The 15,858-nt window shown below is 36.7% G+C and overlaps 1 protein-coding gene across 1 annotated transcript in view; it reads left to right on the top strand.

The window, feature by feature from the left end:
• Positions 1-15,858, top strand: part of LOC114653608 (solute carrier family 22 member 23) — a 223,721-nt gene that overhangs the window by 175,636 nt on the left and 32,227 nt on the right. Inside the window, exon 6 of the mRNA XM_028804013.2 lies at positions 14,548-14,650. Coding sequence (XP_028659846.1) covers positions 14,548-14,650 — 103 coding nt within the window. The remainder of the gene's footprint in view (positions 1-14,547; positions 14,651-15,858) is intronic.

Raw genomic sequence — 15,858 nt, 5'->3', positions numbered from 1 at the left:
TCTTCACACAAAAAGGTTGTGGGAATCTACAACAAGTAATAGAGGCACATATAGTAGTTGAAGGGAAACGTCTGACTGCCTGTCTGGATGAGACATTATAATTGCTTAGTCATTAGCTATCTAAAATGAGCATGGTAAATGAGTGATCCCCTGTTCTTTATCCAATTTGTTCTAAAAGATGTAAAATGCATTTGAAATAAACATGCTTTTTATGCAAATGACAGCCTTCAGATGATGTGCAAATCAATCAAAACAAATTTCAACTTTGGAATAATATTCTGTTAAACTGCAACATGTCAGAAGTGCAATAATCAACTAAATGATCATATGAGTAAAAGTAGTATATAAAGTCAGAATGTTATCATAGTTAAACAGAGAAAAGAGACTTGGTATAAGAATGGCACTTAAAAGAGCAATTTGAAAAGGTGCATAATTAGCCTGAATGTCAACCTTAGGAATCAAAGGAGCTTTCAAGACGGACTGAATTGTTTCCCAAACTTCACATATGATGTCTTTGGAATAGTAAGGAAGCCAGCATTTAAGACTTATAATGTCTTACATATTTCTGCAGTGTACAGTAAGCTATTTATACAAGTGTTTTGGAGGTGATTGAAGCCAGACTTGAGCAAGAGTAGGACAGGCTTTAAGACAATGCTAAGACTGAGAGGAAGTCATTTATCAAGCTGAGAGTCCTTGTTATTTACAGAAATGGTAATAACACTACTGTATTGTACATCACACTAAAGTGGACTGGCTGAATGTGAATGTTCTCTAATCAGAATGCATCATGTATCTTATACTATAAATTTATTTAAGTGCAGTTGTGCTTCATTTTTTCATAAATGCATGTTGTGGCTGTATTTGATCCATAAAGCTCCTTTTGACAATACTGTTAAAATATGTTGCATAAGTAAGTGCATTACCCCATCAATATTCCTGTTATTTGTTTAGATTAAGACCTCATCCAAGCTATAGCATTGATTTTAGCCAGCAGTGGTTTTGAAGTTAAAGTTGTTTCTCCCACTGTTGAACTTCTGTGCCAAAGTAGGCATAGCTATACAGTGTTGCATGTAAAAAAATGATATAGAATGTTTACAACTATAAAATGTTCTAATGTTTTTTAAGAAAATTCATTTTATAGTTGTCTCACATTTCTAGAAACCTAGCCTGAGCACTACCTGTATTGGATTTTCATGTTCTTCTTGTGTTTATGGGATTCCCTCAGGAGTACTCTAGTTTTCCGCTCACATCCCCCAAAATATACAGTACATGTCAGGTTACTTACTGACTCTAAGTTAGCCCTGTAAGACGGAGTATTTGTATGTGCATGAATGATCCCTGTGATTGTCTACATCCCTGCCCAGGAATCGGTCCTTGTGCTCAGTACTGTCAAAACAATTGTTTAAAATGCACAAAATTAATACAGGCTGTGAATAAAACTGAGTAAGCTGCTACAAGAAAATATGCAAAATAAAGATTATTGATTGTGAGCCATTGTGTACACCCTAAGACACATTGGTGTCTTGTTCAGAGTTTAGCCTTATTGGGTGCCAGCATCTTCAGACGTAGGCTCTGTTGCCCTGCCAACCTTGAATTAGACAGAAATAGATCTGGAAAATGGATGGATAGCTCAATCTATTGGCAGCTCTTTCAGCTGTGCTGTATTTTACTGCGCGTCAGCTATAACTGAGGTGAGATGGTTTCCATGGAGATCTTACTGGCCTTAAACTTCTCTGCTGAGTCATAGCTCCAGGCGATTCCTCAAATGCCTTGTGGATAATTAACTCTAAACTGTGTACTATAAGGAAATTTAAAAGAATAGCTCAAGCAAAAAGTTTCCATCCATCCATTTTCCAACCCGCTGAATCCGAACACAGGGCCACGAGGATCTGCTGGAGCCAATCCCTGCCAACACAGGGCGCAAGGCAGGAACCAATCCCGGGCAGGGCGCCAACTAAGCAAAAAGTTTATTTTATAAAACAATTAAGACAGGAAAATTTTCATTTTTGTTATCAAGTCCATTAAGCTCGTCCACTTCTTGATTATGGGATCCAGTGCCTGTTTCACCAACACAAGGCAAGTACCCAAAACAAAATATCAGTTTACAAAGAGCATACTCGGTCATATGGACCTAATACTTTAAATACATAAAAAAAAAATCCTGTTTTACTACCTGCATTTCCAAATAAAATACTTATTCTACTTAAAGTCCAAGTAAAACATTAACATAATTAAACAAACTATTTAAAAAATATATAGAACATTTACATAGCATTTCCATTTTGGTGACATTTTAGTTCTGGATGTCTTTGGTGAGAAGCTTGCATGATTTACACGTCTGGTTTAAAAAGATTGCATATTGTTCCGATTGACCAATGCCTTGAAAGTAGCAGTATTAAAGTACTTCTTTGTGTATGCATGTGGTGATATGTGGACATACCTCCTGATACACTGGTATTTTCCTGGATTATTTCCTTATGACACCTTGACCCTGACTTGGAAAATGGATTGATGGATGGACTGTACAGAATGTGGCTTTGTACTAAGTTAAAAAACATACTGGAGTTTTCATAAACAGGAATTCCTGACTGAGAGTAAACCCTTTGTGAAAAATCCTTCACTATACTTTATAAATGCAATATATTGTAAGTCGGAAGCTTAGATAATTTCAATAGACCCTCGACTTTCCTCTTCCTGGGTATGTTTGCAAAGCTTCATCTGTGGTCACATCCAAATTGCACTTAAAGGCATGCCTTTTCTCCTCTGCATTTTCATTGGCTTACCTGTAACTTATTCAAATTTTAGTCTTCCATTTCATCTGCAAGGATCCAGTTTGTGGTATTGTATTTTCATCCAGTCTTGTCTCTCTACTACTTATGTAAATTCTTTTTAAGTTGGCTTTTTTGTAGTTTACCATGTTTTGAATTATCTTGATCTTTTCCTTTTAATCCTAAGTTGTACAATTAACTTTATATTACATTGTTTTGACATCACTTATATTTTAAAAGTTTATTGTGCCTTTATAACTTTACAAATATTAATGGATTATAAACTCATAAATTGTCATTATATGAAATATTAAATTAAAACTAAAAATAATAAAAGTCAATGTGCGTGCTAGCTATCTAACCACAACAGCCTGCAATAAACAGTTAATATGAATGTTAGAGCCTAAATTTGAAAGAAAAAGACAAGCTCACCACTTTTACCTAAAACAACAAAATTTCCCCTAATGCTCAGAAGCAACATACCGCTGGTCAAACATAGAACTTTGTTATCTGGAATGTCAAAGGTCTCAATCATGACCTAAAGAGAAAAAAGTATTCTCTCGTCTCACAGGTTTAAAGGTTATGATAGTGTTTTACAGCAGACTCATCTAACAAGTAAGGATCAATTTCAACTGAAAAGAGACTGGATCAGGTAAGTCTTTCATTCCAGCTATGATAAGAAAACCAGGGGTATAGGTATTGTAATCCATAAAACAATTCAACTTATGGTATCACATGTCGCATTTGATCCTGAAGAGCGCTATGTCAGGGTTGTGGGAGGCTTTTTCAACTCTAAAGTAATTCTGTCCATATAAATATATATGGATGTAATGTGAGTGATGGGGAATTTATGCAAAATGCATTGGTACTAGTTCCTTGTAAGAGCACTCATAAAATCATGATTGATGGTGATTTTAATTGAATTTTATTTCCAGACTCAAATAGGTCCTCATCAATAGCAACTATAATGCTTAAAACCATAAAAATGGTTTCACAATTCATTGCAAATCACAATCTATCAGATCCATGGAGATCTTTAAATCCAAATTCAAGAGAATGTTCCTCCTCGTCTGTGCATCATAAGTACTAAATACTGACTATTTCTTTATAGATAATAACTGTATGACACTTTTGTCATCTCTGACCACACTCCTTATTTTACATCACTATGCCCTACATACTCAACTTGCAACTGACATATTAACCTCTGTCATTAGCAGGCAAAAACTGTATAGAATGTATCTTCAATCAAATGCATCTTCAAAGTTTGCTGCAGGAACTCTTTGGGAAATGATGTAAGAGGGTAAACTTTTCATCTCTCTCTCACAAAAACAAGCTAGAGACTAGGAAAGCATTAAAACTAATCACAGAGATTTCCAGAATAGATCATAAATATGCCAACTCTCCTAATGTGGTTCTTTATAGAAAAACACTGGCTTTGCAATCAGAATTTAGTCTGACAACAAGAGTAATGGAATAACTTATTTTTAATTTGTCACATTATTATTGTGAACATGGAGTAAAGACTAATAAGCTTCTAGCTCAACAAATTCACCTGTAGGAATTTAGCAATGTGATAGCAGAAGTTACCAATGCAACTGGAAATAAAATTAAGAAGCATAAAGATAAAACTGACACATTCAAAGAGTACTTTATGTCCTTATATTCCTTAGAGTATAAAGAATCTGAGACACAAGTTAGTTTTTTTAATAAAATACAAATGCCATAACTTAGTGTTTTCAATGCAGAAGAACTTGATAACCCCCTGACACTTTTAGAAATATGAGGTTCTATAAATTCAGTATAACGAGGGAAAGCTGCAGTTCTGATGCCCACCCAGTTGAGTTATTAAAAAAATCAACAAAGTTGGCTCCACTATTATTAACAACATTTCTAGCAGCTAAAGAAGGGAAAAATCACCCCAAATATTACTCCAAGCATTAATAAATGTTTTTCCAAAGGAAAATATAGACTTACTACAATGTGCTTCATGTAGATCAATTTCAATCCTGAAAAGCAATGTTAAGTTACTAGCAAAACTCCTAGCTAGGAGAACTGAGAAGGAGCCTCTGTCAGTAATATCACAAGACCAAACCCAATTCATTAAAGTCAGGCACTCATTTCCAACCTTCAGTGCCTGTTAATGTAATATGCTCACCCACAAATTCTGACTAACCAGAAGTCTTATTTTATTTGGAGGCAGAAATGCTGTGTATAAAGTCGAATGGAATTGTCTATTTACTATACTGCACAGGTTCAGATTTGGCCCTAATATACTGTATCTTCATGGAATAAACTATATTTTACTAGTCCAGGATCCTCAGTCCACATTAATAACACAAACAAATTTACATTAACGCAAGATACTCAGCAAGCAACACACTATCACCAAAGCTTTTTGAGTTAGTCATTATACCATTGGCTGTTCATATCTGCAAGAAACCAGTGATTATCAGACAAGAACTCAAAACAGAAAATATCACTATATGCTGGCAATATGGTGCTCTATATATCAGACCCACAGTTATCTCTACTATTAGTCCTAATCATGTTAGGAGTATTTCATAAAATTTCTTTTAAAAATTAATCTGAAAAAAGTATGCTTTTCCCAGTGAATTCTCTAGCAGGTAGTATTAGATTTTGTTTATAATATCAAAGCAGTTTTAATATCTGGGAATAACAATCAGATGTACACTGAAATATCTTTTACAATGAAATGTTGGATGGTACACTCTTCATCTCACCAAAAATTAATACTGTTATAGCAGCTTAGGGACGATGTTCACTTTATCTTTTCCAGAGTATCCTGACATACTTGTAGATCTTTTTAGCAATTAAGACTCAGTTATTCATCTGGAATTCAAAATGGCAACACTTGCAAAAGATGAATCTACAAGATCTAAAGCACAAGGAAATATGGCACTAGCTTTCAGTTTTACTATTGGGCAGCAAATAAATGCACAATAAAATATTGGAAATCCGCAGAAATGTATGAATCCTTACTGCCCTGGTTGGCAATGGAAATCAAATTCTGCTCTAAAAATTCTTTATTCTTCTATGCACTGCTTTGTGCACCAAACCCTGTTGTTCAAAAATGTCTTAAAATATGGAACCATTGCAAGACACATTTTAAGGTAGAGAAGCTCTTATGTGTTGCTCCTACAGTATATGGTAAAATCATCTTTTTTTTTTTTTATCTTTCACTCACCTACTCAGTTAACTCATGGAAACTGCTAAGGATTAAGACACTTAGAGTTCTTTATATAGACAATGTACAGTGGAACCTCGGTTTGTGAGTAACTTGGTTTACGAGTGTTTTGCAAGACGAACTAAAATTTTTAATAAATTTTGACTTGATAAATGAGCGAGGTCTTGCAATACGAGTAGTATGTATACGCTTTGTCTGCTGAGTGTCATGTGATCGCAACTGAGCTGATGGTGGTTCTCTCTGTCTCTCGCTGCGGGATTGTGGACAATCGTCTCCTATTCTCTGTCTTAGTCGGTGTGCCTCACTCATATAGTCAACATCCGTACGCGCGTATACTGTTTACTACAGCATTGTGACTGTGTGTGGTGTGACGTGCGAGTCCCCGTCTTGCACCTCAAAACACGAAGTTGAGTCTCAGTAGTTTAGCAACACCAGCTTTATTCAACTTGAAACAGCAACAGCGCGGTTATTTATTGTAGCGGGATCTGCCACTCTCCTATACACAGACACAGCAGTCAGGCAGGGTCGTGGCCAAGCAATACTGTGCCCTGCGCATTTATAATATTCCTTGTTCCTTGTATCACCCATCGACGGTAGGCGCTTATAGCATGTTCGGACATCTTTTCGGATTCGCTTTTACGGCGAACTGCTACAGCTCTGGGAGACTGTGATTGCTTTGGGATGCTCTTCTGCGTGTCGTCCTGTTGGGTGGAATCCCACAAGAGTTTAGAAAGTCACTCACACCAGCCATGATTCTTTTTAAAGGTAAAGTGCAGGTTAATTTGTTTTATGTATTTTTACTTTATATTTTGTATTAATCATTTTTATATGAATAGTTTTGGGTTGTGGAACGAATCATCTGAGTTTCCATTATTTCTTATGGGGAAATTCGCGTTGATACAAGAGTGCTTTGGACTGCGAGCACGTTTCTGGAACAAATTATGCTCACAAACCGAGGTTCCACTGTACTTGCATCTTATGAAACAATTACAGTCCAAATTTAAGTTCCCACCTACATGCTGCTTTTCCTATATACAAATTAGAAATTTTGTTAAAAGAAACTTACCCAACTTTGCACATCTCACACATATTTCAATCCCAGAGACCAGTATCCAGCAGGGGGCGCTCATTCCCTGGGTTTGTGTTTCTTTTATTGATGCAGAACAGACTTCAGCCTTACACCCATTGCTTTTGTAACCATGGTGGAAATAATTCAGATATGAGCAGTATAGTACACAAAGAGTTATATGTATTGAAGTTGCTTTAAAAGATAACTTCCACTCCCAAAAACAGTATTTATACATACATATTCAGGCCAGAGGGAAGCCAATGGAATGTATTAAAATCTCTCTCCTAATATTTTTTTTTTCTCAATGTTCCAAACTGTGGTAAAGAATATGCTGGGAAATATATTAAAAACAAATCGTTGTCACCAGGGGCCCTCCAGCTCCCCAAACACCCAACACAAGCAGGCACAGACACAAGCTGAAAGCCCAAATTGTCTTTATTTGTGGGAAAACTCTTCTTTCTAAGCATTTTTCAACACTACAGTCACAAGTACAACAAGCACTGTATAGCACACAATAATTCTTTTGTCTTTCTCTGTCTTTCACTGCCTCCTCCACGCAAACTTCGGCCCTCTCCCTCCTAACTCTGGCTCGTCCATGTAAGGCAGGCAGCTCCTTTTATCTTCCACCTGGGAGTAGTTCTGGTCCTTGGTTCACGTGGTCCAGAAGCACTTTTGTGTAAGGCGAAAGCCCCATGAACTTAGAGCTCCCCCACCCCTGCAGCACCCCCTGCCGCACTCACGGCACCCAACAGGGCTGAGTCCAAGAACTCCAAGTCCCATGATGCTCTGTGGTAATCCCAGGCACCGCTGCAACCCTTTGGGACTGCCATCTAGAATTTTGAGGGAGATAATGCCCTGTGCACACTCTCACCCCTGGTCCTTTCATTACGGAGGCTTCCCAGCCAAGTAAGAACCCCAGCCATCCCTCACAAAATATACATATATAATATACTGTGTATTCCTTCATTAATATTTGGTGGGTCATTCTTTAGCATCTGTTACATTTTTCACTTTTGAACTCAGTTGTCTACTAAATTGATGCTCTGTTTGGAGGTCATTTTCCCACATTTCTTCTTGGCACATTCACTCCAGCTCTCTCAGACTGCTTAGATGCAGAAATTTATTGTTCATTAGCATTTTTGCCACAGATTCCTATTGAGGCTGAGGTCAGGACTTTGACGGGTCTATCCAGGGACATTGATTTTTTTCTTGTTGAGTCACCTGAATGTAGTTTGGCTCTGTGCTCCTGCTGAAAGATGCATTTTCATACTAGTGTCAGCCTCTCAGTAAAATTTAACAGGTCATATATTATAGGTCTGTATTATGCAGGTTTTTGATCATGTTTATAAATACACTTTTGCTTTACATTGATGTTTAGCTATAATCTGTAGTGAAGTTGAAGTGATATTGACATTTTCTAAAATGGAAGTTACACAATGCTCTCCTTAAGAATTTTGACCATTACTGAAAGGTACATGATTGGAAAAATCTGTACCATAAATGTTTAGTAAAATGTTTCTAATCAAGTGTAATCTGTTTAACACAGCCAAGGGGTGGTGGTGTCAGTAGGACTGTCAGTATCCAACATCACCACCAACAACTTGATGCAGTTATAACAACCAGAAAAAAATTCCAATAAATACTGCCTCTTAATTTTTAATTTTTTAAAATTATTAATTAATTGTTTCTAATTTCCTTTTTTCAAAAAGTGGAGATTAAGGAAGAAGCGTTAAATTAAACTTAACTAAAGGACTTTTTAATGTAGTATACAATGGATTTTATGTTATATTGTTTATCTCTACTGTATATTATTCAGGTTTGTGTGTATATTGTAATCTTGTGCTGGGTGGCATAGTGATTTGCCTCACAGTTCCAGAATTTTTATTTTGAATCCCATCCTTGGCACCAGCAATGTGGCTATTGCATACTCTCCTCCTCTCGACATGGGGCTTTCCCCAGTTTTTTTTTTCTCCTATATCCTAAAGATTAACTTGTAAAGTTACCGTAATTCATGTGTGACTGAATGATGGTGTGTTTGTGTGCTTAAAAAAAAAAATCTCCATACCACCACCAGGGTTGTTTTCCACTTTGTGTCTACTGGGCACAATGGACACTGTCTCCCATTACCTGATCTAGAGAAGCAGGTTAGAAATTGAATGCAAGGATGGATAAATTGATGTGATGACATAAAAGCTGTATCAAAGAGTGGTGTTGTCACAATTCAACATGTGAATCACTTTTCAGCTTGCTTATTCTCTCTGGATTGTTATAGTGTTTATATTTTGGTTTCTTCCTAAAGCCCAAGGTTATGCTGTCAGGATGTTTGATTATACTAAACTGGCCTGGAGTGTGTAGGTCTCCCTTTAATGGACTAGCTTCCACCCTCAGGATGATTCTTAAATTGAGCCTGGGGTCATCATGATACATTGCATTTCTCTCTGACGAGAACTAAACAGGGATTAAAAAAGAAAAAAGTTAAATATTTTCCAATCTTCATGCTTGTGTGTCCCACAACCTTTGAGTGTCTCATTCATAATACAGTTAAAAGGAGTTACATTAGCATGTACTGTATCTGTCTCTAACATGGTAAAAAATAGGTAAAGGTATACATATAATGTGTGTGTGTGTGCGCGTGTGTGTGTGTATATATATATATATATATATATATATATATATATATATATATTGTGGAAATCATAATGTCCCAGAGGTGTTCTATTGGATTTAGGTCAGGCGAGCATGGTTGCCAGTCAATGGTATCAATTCCTTCATCTTTCAACTGCCTACAAACTCTTGCTACATGAGGCCGGACATTGTCATGCACCAGGAGGAACCCAGGGCCCGCTGCACCACCATAGGGTCTGACAGTGGGTCCAAGGATTCTATCCCGATACCTAATGGTAGTCAAGGTGCCATTGTGTGTGTCCCTCCATGGATATGCCTCCCCAGACCATAACTGACCCACCACCAAACCGGTCATGCTGAACGATGTTACAGGCAGCACAACATTCTCCACAGAGTATCCAGACCCTTTCACAGGGTGAACCTGCTCTCATCTGTAAAAAGCACAGGGCACCAGTGGTGGACCTGTCAATTCTGGTATTCTATGGCAAATGCCAATCAAGCTCCACGGTGCCGGGCAGTGAGAACAGGGCCCACTAGAGGACGTTGGGCCCTCAGTCCACCCTCATGAAGTCTGTTTCCGATTGTTTGGTCAGAGACATTCAGACCAGTGGCCTGCTGGAGGTCATTGTGTAGGGCTCTGGCAGTGCTCATCCTGTTTCTCTTTGCCTAAAGGAGCAAATACTGGCCCTGCTGATGGGTTAAGGACCTCCTATGGCTCTGTCCAGCTCTCCTAGAGTAAATGCCTGTCACCTGGAATCTTCTCCATGCCCTTGAGACTGTGCTGGGAGACACAGCAAACCTTTTGGCAATGTCACATATTGATGTGCCATCCTGGAGAAGTTGGACTACCTGTACAACCTCTGTAGGGTCCAGGTATCGCCTCATGCTACCAGTAGTGACACTGACCATAGCCAAATGCAAAACTAGTGAAAAAACAGTCAGAAAAGATGAGGAAGGAAAAATGTCAGTGGCCTCCACCTGTTAAACCATTCCTGTTTTGGGGGTTGCCTCATTGTTGTCCCTCTAGTGCACCTGTTGTTAATTTCATTATCACCAAAGCAGCTGAAACTGATTAACAACCACCTGTGCTATTTAACTGACCAGATCAATAGCCCAGAAGTTCCATTGACTTGATGCTATACGCTGATTAAAAAGTGTACCTATGTATGTATGTATATACAGTATGTGTATACAGTATGCATTTGTAGCTGGACATTTTCCTCTGATGATTTCTGGTAGGAATCAAAAGATTAGGAATAAAAAACTATTTGAAGATATGTGATTCATTTGCTCCCTTTATGGATTTCCAGCTACAAAAATAGAAACCATATCACAGACCTTCACCTCCATGTATTTATATATACTGTACATACATGTATATACTGTATACATATACAGAACAAAATAAAGAGAGCATTAAAATCTTCATATTTTTTATGTATGTCAGTGTGGAAATAATCTTTATACCTGATTTGTCAATAAACTTAAGCATTTCACAGGTATTAGCCAGCCCTTTTTTTATGGGCAAGATGACGTTTTTTTGGCCAGGACCAGTGCCTAATCAACTAGCAACCAATAACATATCTAATGTTTCAAAGTTGTTTTCTGCCCTGTTTTCGGTGGCCCATCTTTTACTATCACAAAGTAACACAACATTTACTACTACCCTGTCAACATCTCATTTAAATCAGAGATTTCTGGAGGGTGAATAGTTTAACAATATAAAATAAGTGATATAAGGAAATGAGCTAGGTGCTTCCAGCAAAGAGTTAGTAGGCTGAATGAAAATGTACTCCACATACACAAATTAGTGATGAATGAATGAAGCCATTTAACTAAATCATCAAACAATGAAAGCCAATTATAAGTTAATAGATAAAGTCATATTTCGACATTAAAGAGCATAGATTAATTGTTTGCAAAGTCATAAATGTATATGATAATTATATTTGCAACTAACTGCCTGCTAATGTGATTTGTTTCCCTCTTAGTGGCATTATCTTTTTCGATTATAATGGTGATATTCTTTTTCTAGTTAAGACTATTTTTATAAATGTGACAATTTATACTTTGATTTTTGGTCTCTTTGAGTCTATATATTTTTTTTATTATTTTAGCAATGAATCACAGCACACTGCATTGTTAAATTGTATTGAAGCAGTAGCAATTAAAATACGAGCAAGGCATGAACCAGCCCTTGACAGCATACTGTACACACCTTACTGCTCACTCATTCTGGCCAGTTTAGACTTGCCTATTAAGATGTCTTTGGTATGTTAGAGTAACTTAAAGTTACTCATGAAAAGAAAGGAGGCATTAAATAAAATGGTAAACGTTTTAAGTTAATCTAATCTTAGTAAGATTTTGTTACCTGGTAAACTATTCCATTTGAACTTGTTATATGTTATACCATATGAAAGATTGTATGTGATACATTGGTTATGTTATTAGTTTATGTGCCACAGCTTATATGAACTTGACACTTAAATCTATCATCAGTATGAGCCTTAATTGGTGCCTGCAGTATGCTATGAAAATCTTAGTTTTAAAAGATGCTGAATGCTACAACCTTCATACTGGACACATCACAGTTTGGTATTCCATTTTAGCGTATGATGTATGTTGTTCCCTGAGGCTGCTCTCTAGTCGTATTATGTTATTAAAACATAAGAAGATTCACAAATGACAGAAAATCATTCAGGCCATTAAGCTCATCTGATTTGCTAATAGCTAAGTTGCCCCAACATCTCATCCAAGTACTTTTTAAACGTTTTCAAGGTTACTGCTTTATTCCAGATTCCCACAAGCCTTTGTCTGAAGAAGTGCTTCTTTGCTTCAGTCTTAAAATGACTTTCCTCTTAATTTCTACTGGTGTTCTCAAATATGTGTTTTACTGAAAGAATTTTGATGTTTCAATTTTATTCATAGCGCTGCTGCCTCGCAGTTAGGAGACCCGGGTTCGCTTCCTGGGTCCTCCATGCGTGGAGTTTGCGTGTTCTCCCCGTGTCTGCATGGGTTTCCTCTGGGTACTCCGGTTTCCTTCCACAGTCCAAAGACATGCAGGTTAGGTGCATTGGCGATTCTAAATTGTCCCTAGTGTGTGTGTGTGTGTGAGCACCCTGCGTTGGGCTGGCGTCCTGCCCAAGGTTTGTTTCCTGCCTTGTGCCCTGTGTTGGCTGGGATTGGCTCCAGTAGACCCCCGTGACCCTGTAGTTAGGATATAGCGGGTTGGATAATGGATGGATGGATTTTATTCATGTATTGGAAAAATTCAAAGCCTTATGTTAGGTTCTGACACATTCATCCAGGCTCACAACTAAAGATGTTTAATTCCCTCAGCCTGTCAGAGAAGGATAGACCCTTCAGTGCTAGAATGTACTTCGTTGCTTTTCTCTGCACAGTCTCCAGAACTGCTCTACATTATTGCAGCATGGTGACTGGAATTGCTCCGGAAAATACATATACAATCTCACTAATACATTAAACTGATTGAGCATAAAGTCCCTGCTTTACTTAAGATGAGTTTAGAAACATACTCAAGGACGACTCTGCAGTGATGTTCTAAGCAATGCTGTCTCATAGCTGTGGAAGACTGGCTTTGAATCTGAGTTGGTCATTGTTTTCTGAGAATTCACAGACTCGTTTTGGGATTTTTTCCACAAATTCCAGTTTTGCTACTACATTCTAAAGGCTTGAAGGCCAGGTTGATTGGAGACCCTAAACTAGCCCTAGATATGCAGCTACAGGTATGTGAGTGTGCCTTGCAATAAAGAGATAAATCCCACACAGGGCTTGGTTTTTGCCCTTTGCGCTATGGATGCACTTCGGTGTTCCATGACCCTAAAATTAAAAAAAGTGGCTTAAGAAAATGAATTAAAAAAAAAATCAAAAGGAAGATATGAGAGCTATGCACAATTATAAAATATTGCAAAAGTTAGCACATTAGATAAAGGATTTTTTTCCCTTGAACTCTTATTGTGGCAATCAATCAACCAGTCTTCATTTTGTATAATACCAGTACTAGTTTGTACCATCACAAAAAGCTTTACAAGGTAAAAAATGAAGCTGCAGTGTCAGACTGAAACTCATGAACAAAATTAAATCTGTCTTGATTCTGTTCCTCTTCTCGATGTATCCTTAATATAGCTGACCTTTCAATATGTTAAAAACAGACTTCAATAGTTAGTAGTTAATAGTCATGAGAATTACTTATTACTTTCATTTCTGGAGTCTGCTAGAAAAAAATATTTAAATAAAAGTTACTGAATGACGTGGCCTGCCTACTCTGATAATCATAGGTGGACATGCCAGTTGAATATGCAATGTAGTGTATGTCTAAAGCTAATATCTTTCAACCTTAATGAAATTAAATATGGATCATGACATAGAAAAGCTTTAAATATGCTGCTCACCTACTATGCATAGCCTTTGTTTATTGCTTTGTAACTGAAACCTTGTCAAAAACACAGTGTGTAAAAGGAAATATTTATTAGGAAAAAATAAGCAAACTATACCAGACATGCCATTGTCAGTAATGCTATATTTTCAGCCTGGCACCTGCTGCTAGGCTTTTTGTCCATCTTTCTTTTATATAAGTTCATTAGAAGGGTTGCAAGGTTGAATATAATTACATTTATTGTATTATTGAGCTTGTGCTTTTATGAGCCATACTTAATCATAATAAATTACTGACATTTTCTTGGTCTGCATGGACCCAATTTTAAAGTTGCTTATTTTTTTCAGCTTTTCTGCTTTTATTGTACATGTATTGTTTATTGGTTCCATTGAAGCACAGTTGATTATCCTCTTATGATTTTTTTGTTGACATTTTAAAGCATCTTTACTTGATGAGCAAAATCATATTTTGGTTTTACCAGAACTGGAAAAGGATCTGCCTAAGAAACCCAAGAAGACCTGCATTGCTAGAGTGGTGGGAACAAGAAATTTATGGAAGAACATATTAGTCCTTTGTGTAAATTCGTGAGTATTTACCTAAAGCCTTTTGAGTGAAAAATGAAACGAATTTCAAGATTTGTATTGTTAAATATTTTATTATTCCTATAACTACACAGTACGGTATTAAAGCATGCATGTGTACTTACAGAAGACAGGTTGGTGTATCTGGTAATATTTTAAATATGATAGGCAGTTGGTCAATCACTGAATTAAAAGGCATTTGAAGCTGGGGTTTGCAAATAATGCAGGTAAACAGTGTGGTATCATATTATTGGGTGTTCTCCATGCAATTCCCTAAAATAAGGTAAGAACGCTTTGCTATTGCAAAGCTGTTTGTGTAGATGTACTGTTACCACCATCTAATGTGTCTTTCTTTTCTAGTTAATAGTTCTTTTATGGGTCATGTATCACTATACTTAAATAATATGTTATTCAGTCGTCTTACTGAGTAGCATCTTTCCAAAGCTTGTAGCTCACCCCAATAAACTAATTTTCATTGCTCTGCATTTGCTGTTTCAGACCAGTTATTAGGAGTGGGCTTTCCATGGCCTGCAAGCTCACCTGGTGCTTTCTGTTCCTGGGTCTTAACAATTTCTTGAAAATACAAAAATTGATAAGGATTTTGTTTCTTCTATTGAAAGTTATTTTTTTAAGTGCCATACCTCCAACAATCTCCATTTTTTCACTCATTTTTTGCTTCTATGGACAGGTCATGCCATAATTAAATGAACAATTTCAAACAGTTTTAGAAATGTGTATTTGGTGTATTTTTCAATATAGCTTTTCCACTGCATGAGGATTCTTTTTCCACTGCTAAATTTTTTTTTTATTCCTTTTATCCTTATTTTTTATTCCTAAATGTACAATAGTTTTCACATTATCACAATTCCAAAACATTGCTGACTTTTTCCTTTTTGTTGTTGTTGTTGTTTTTTTTTTTAACCCCATCAGCACTTTAAAACTGCACTTTATTTCCATTATATTTTATCACAGAAGCAGAGCCCAATTTTGCACTTAACAAAGCTCACTTAAAAGCTGTATACAAATGCTTGCTGTGCTCATAGGTACCAGTTTTGTCAATTGTTTGTAAGATGCCCTTAAATATTTTTTTTATGTCTGTGTAGTATGAATTTTCATTTTTTTACATGTGCATATATTATTAGAATGACCCTTGTATGTACTTTGTTAGCCTAAGTGCAGACTTCAATTTACACCACTTTCATTAAAGCTTT

The sequence above is a fragment of the Erpetoichthys calabaricus genome, chromosome 6 (genome assembly GCF_900747795.2).
Source record: "Erpetoichthys calabaricus chromosome 6, fErpCal1.3, whole genome shotgun sequence".
Taxonomy (NCBI): Eukaryota; Metazoa; Chordata; class Cladistia; order Polypteriformes; family Polypteridae; genus Erpetoichthys; species Erpetoichthys calabaricus.
The sequence above is the reverse complement of the archived record's forward strand: the minus strand, read 5'-3'. Positions and strand labels throughout refer to the sequence as shown.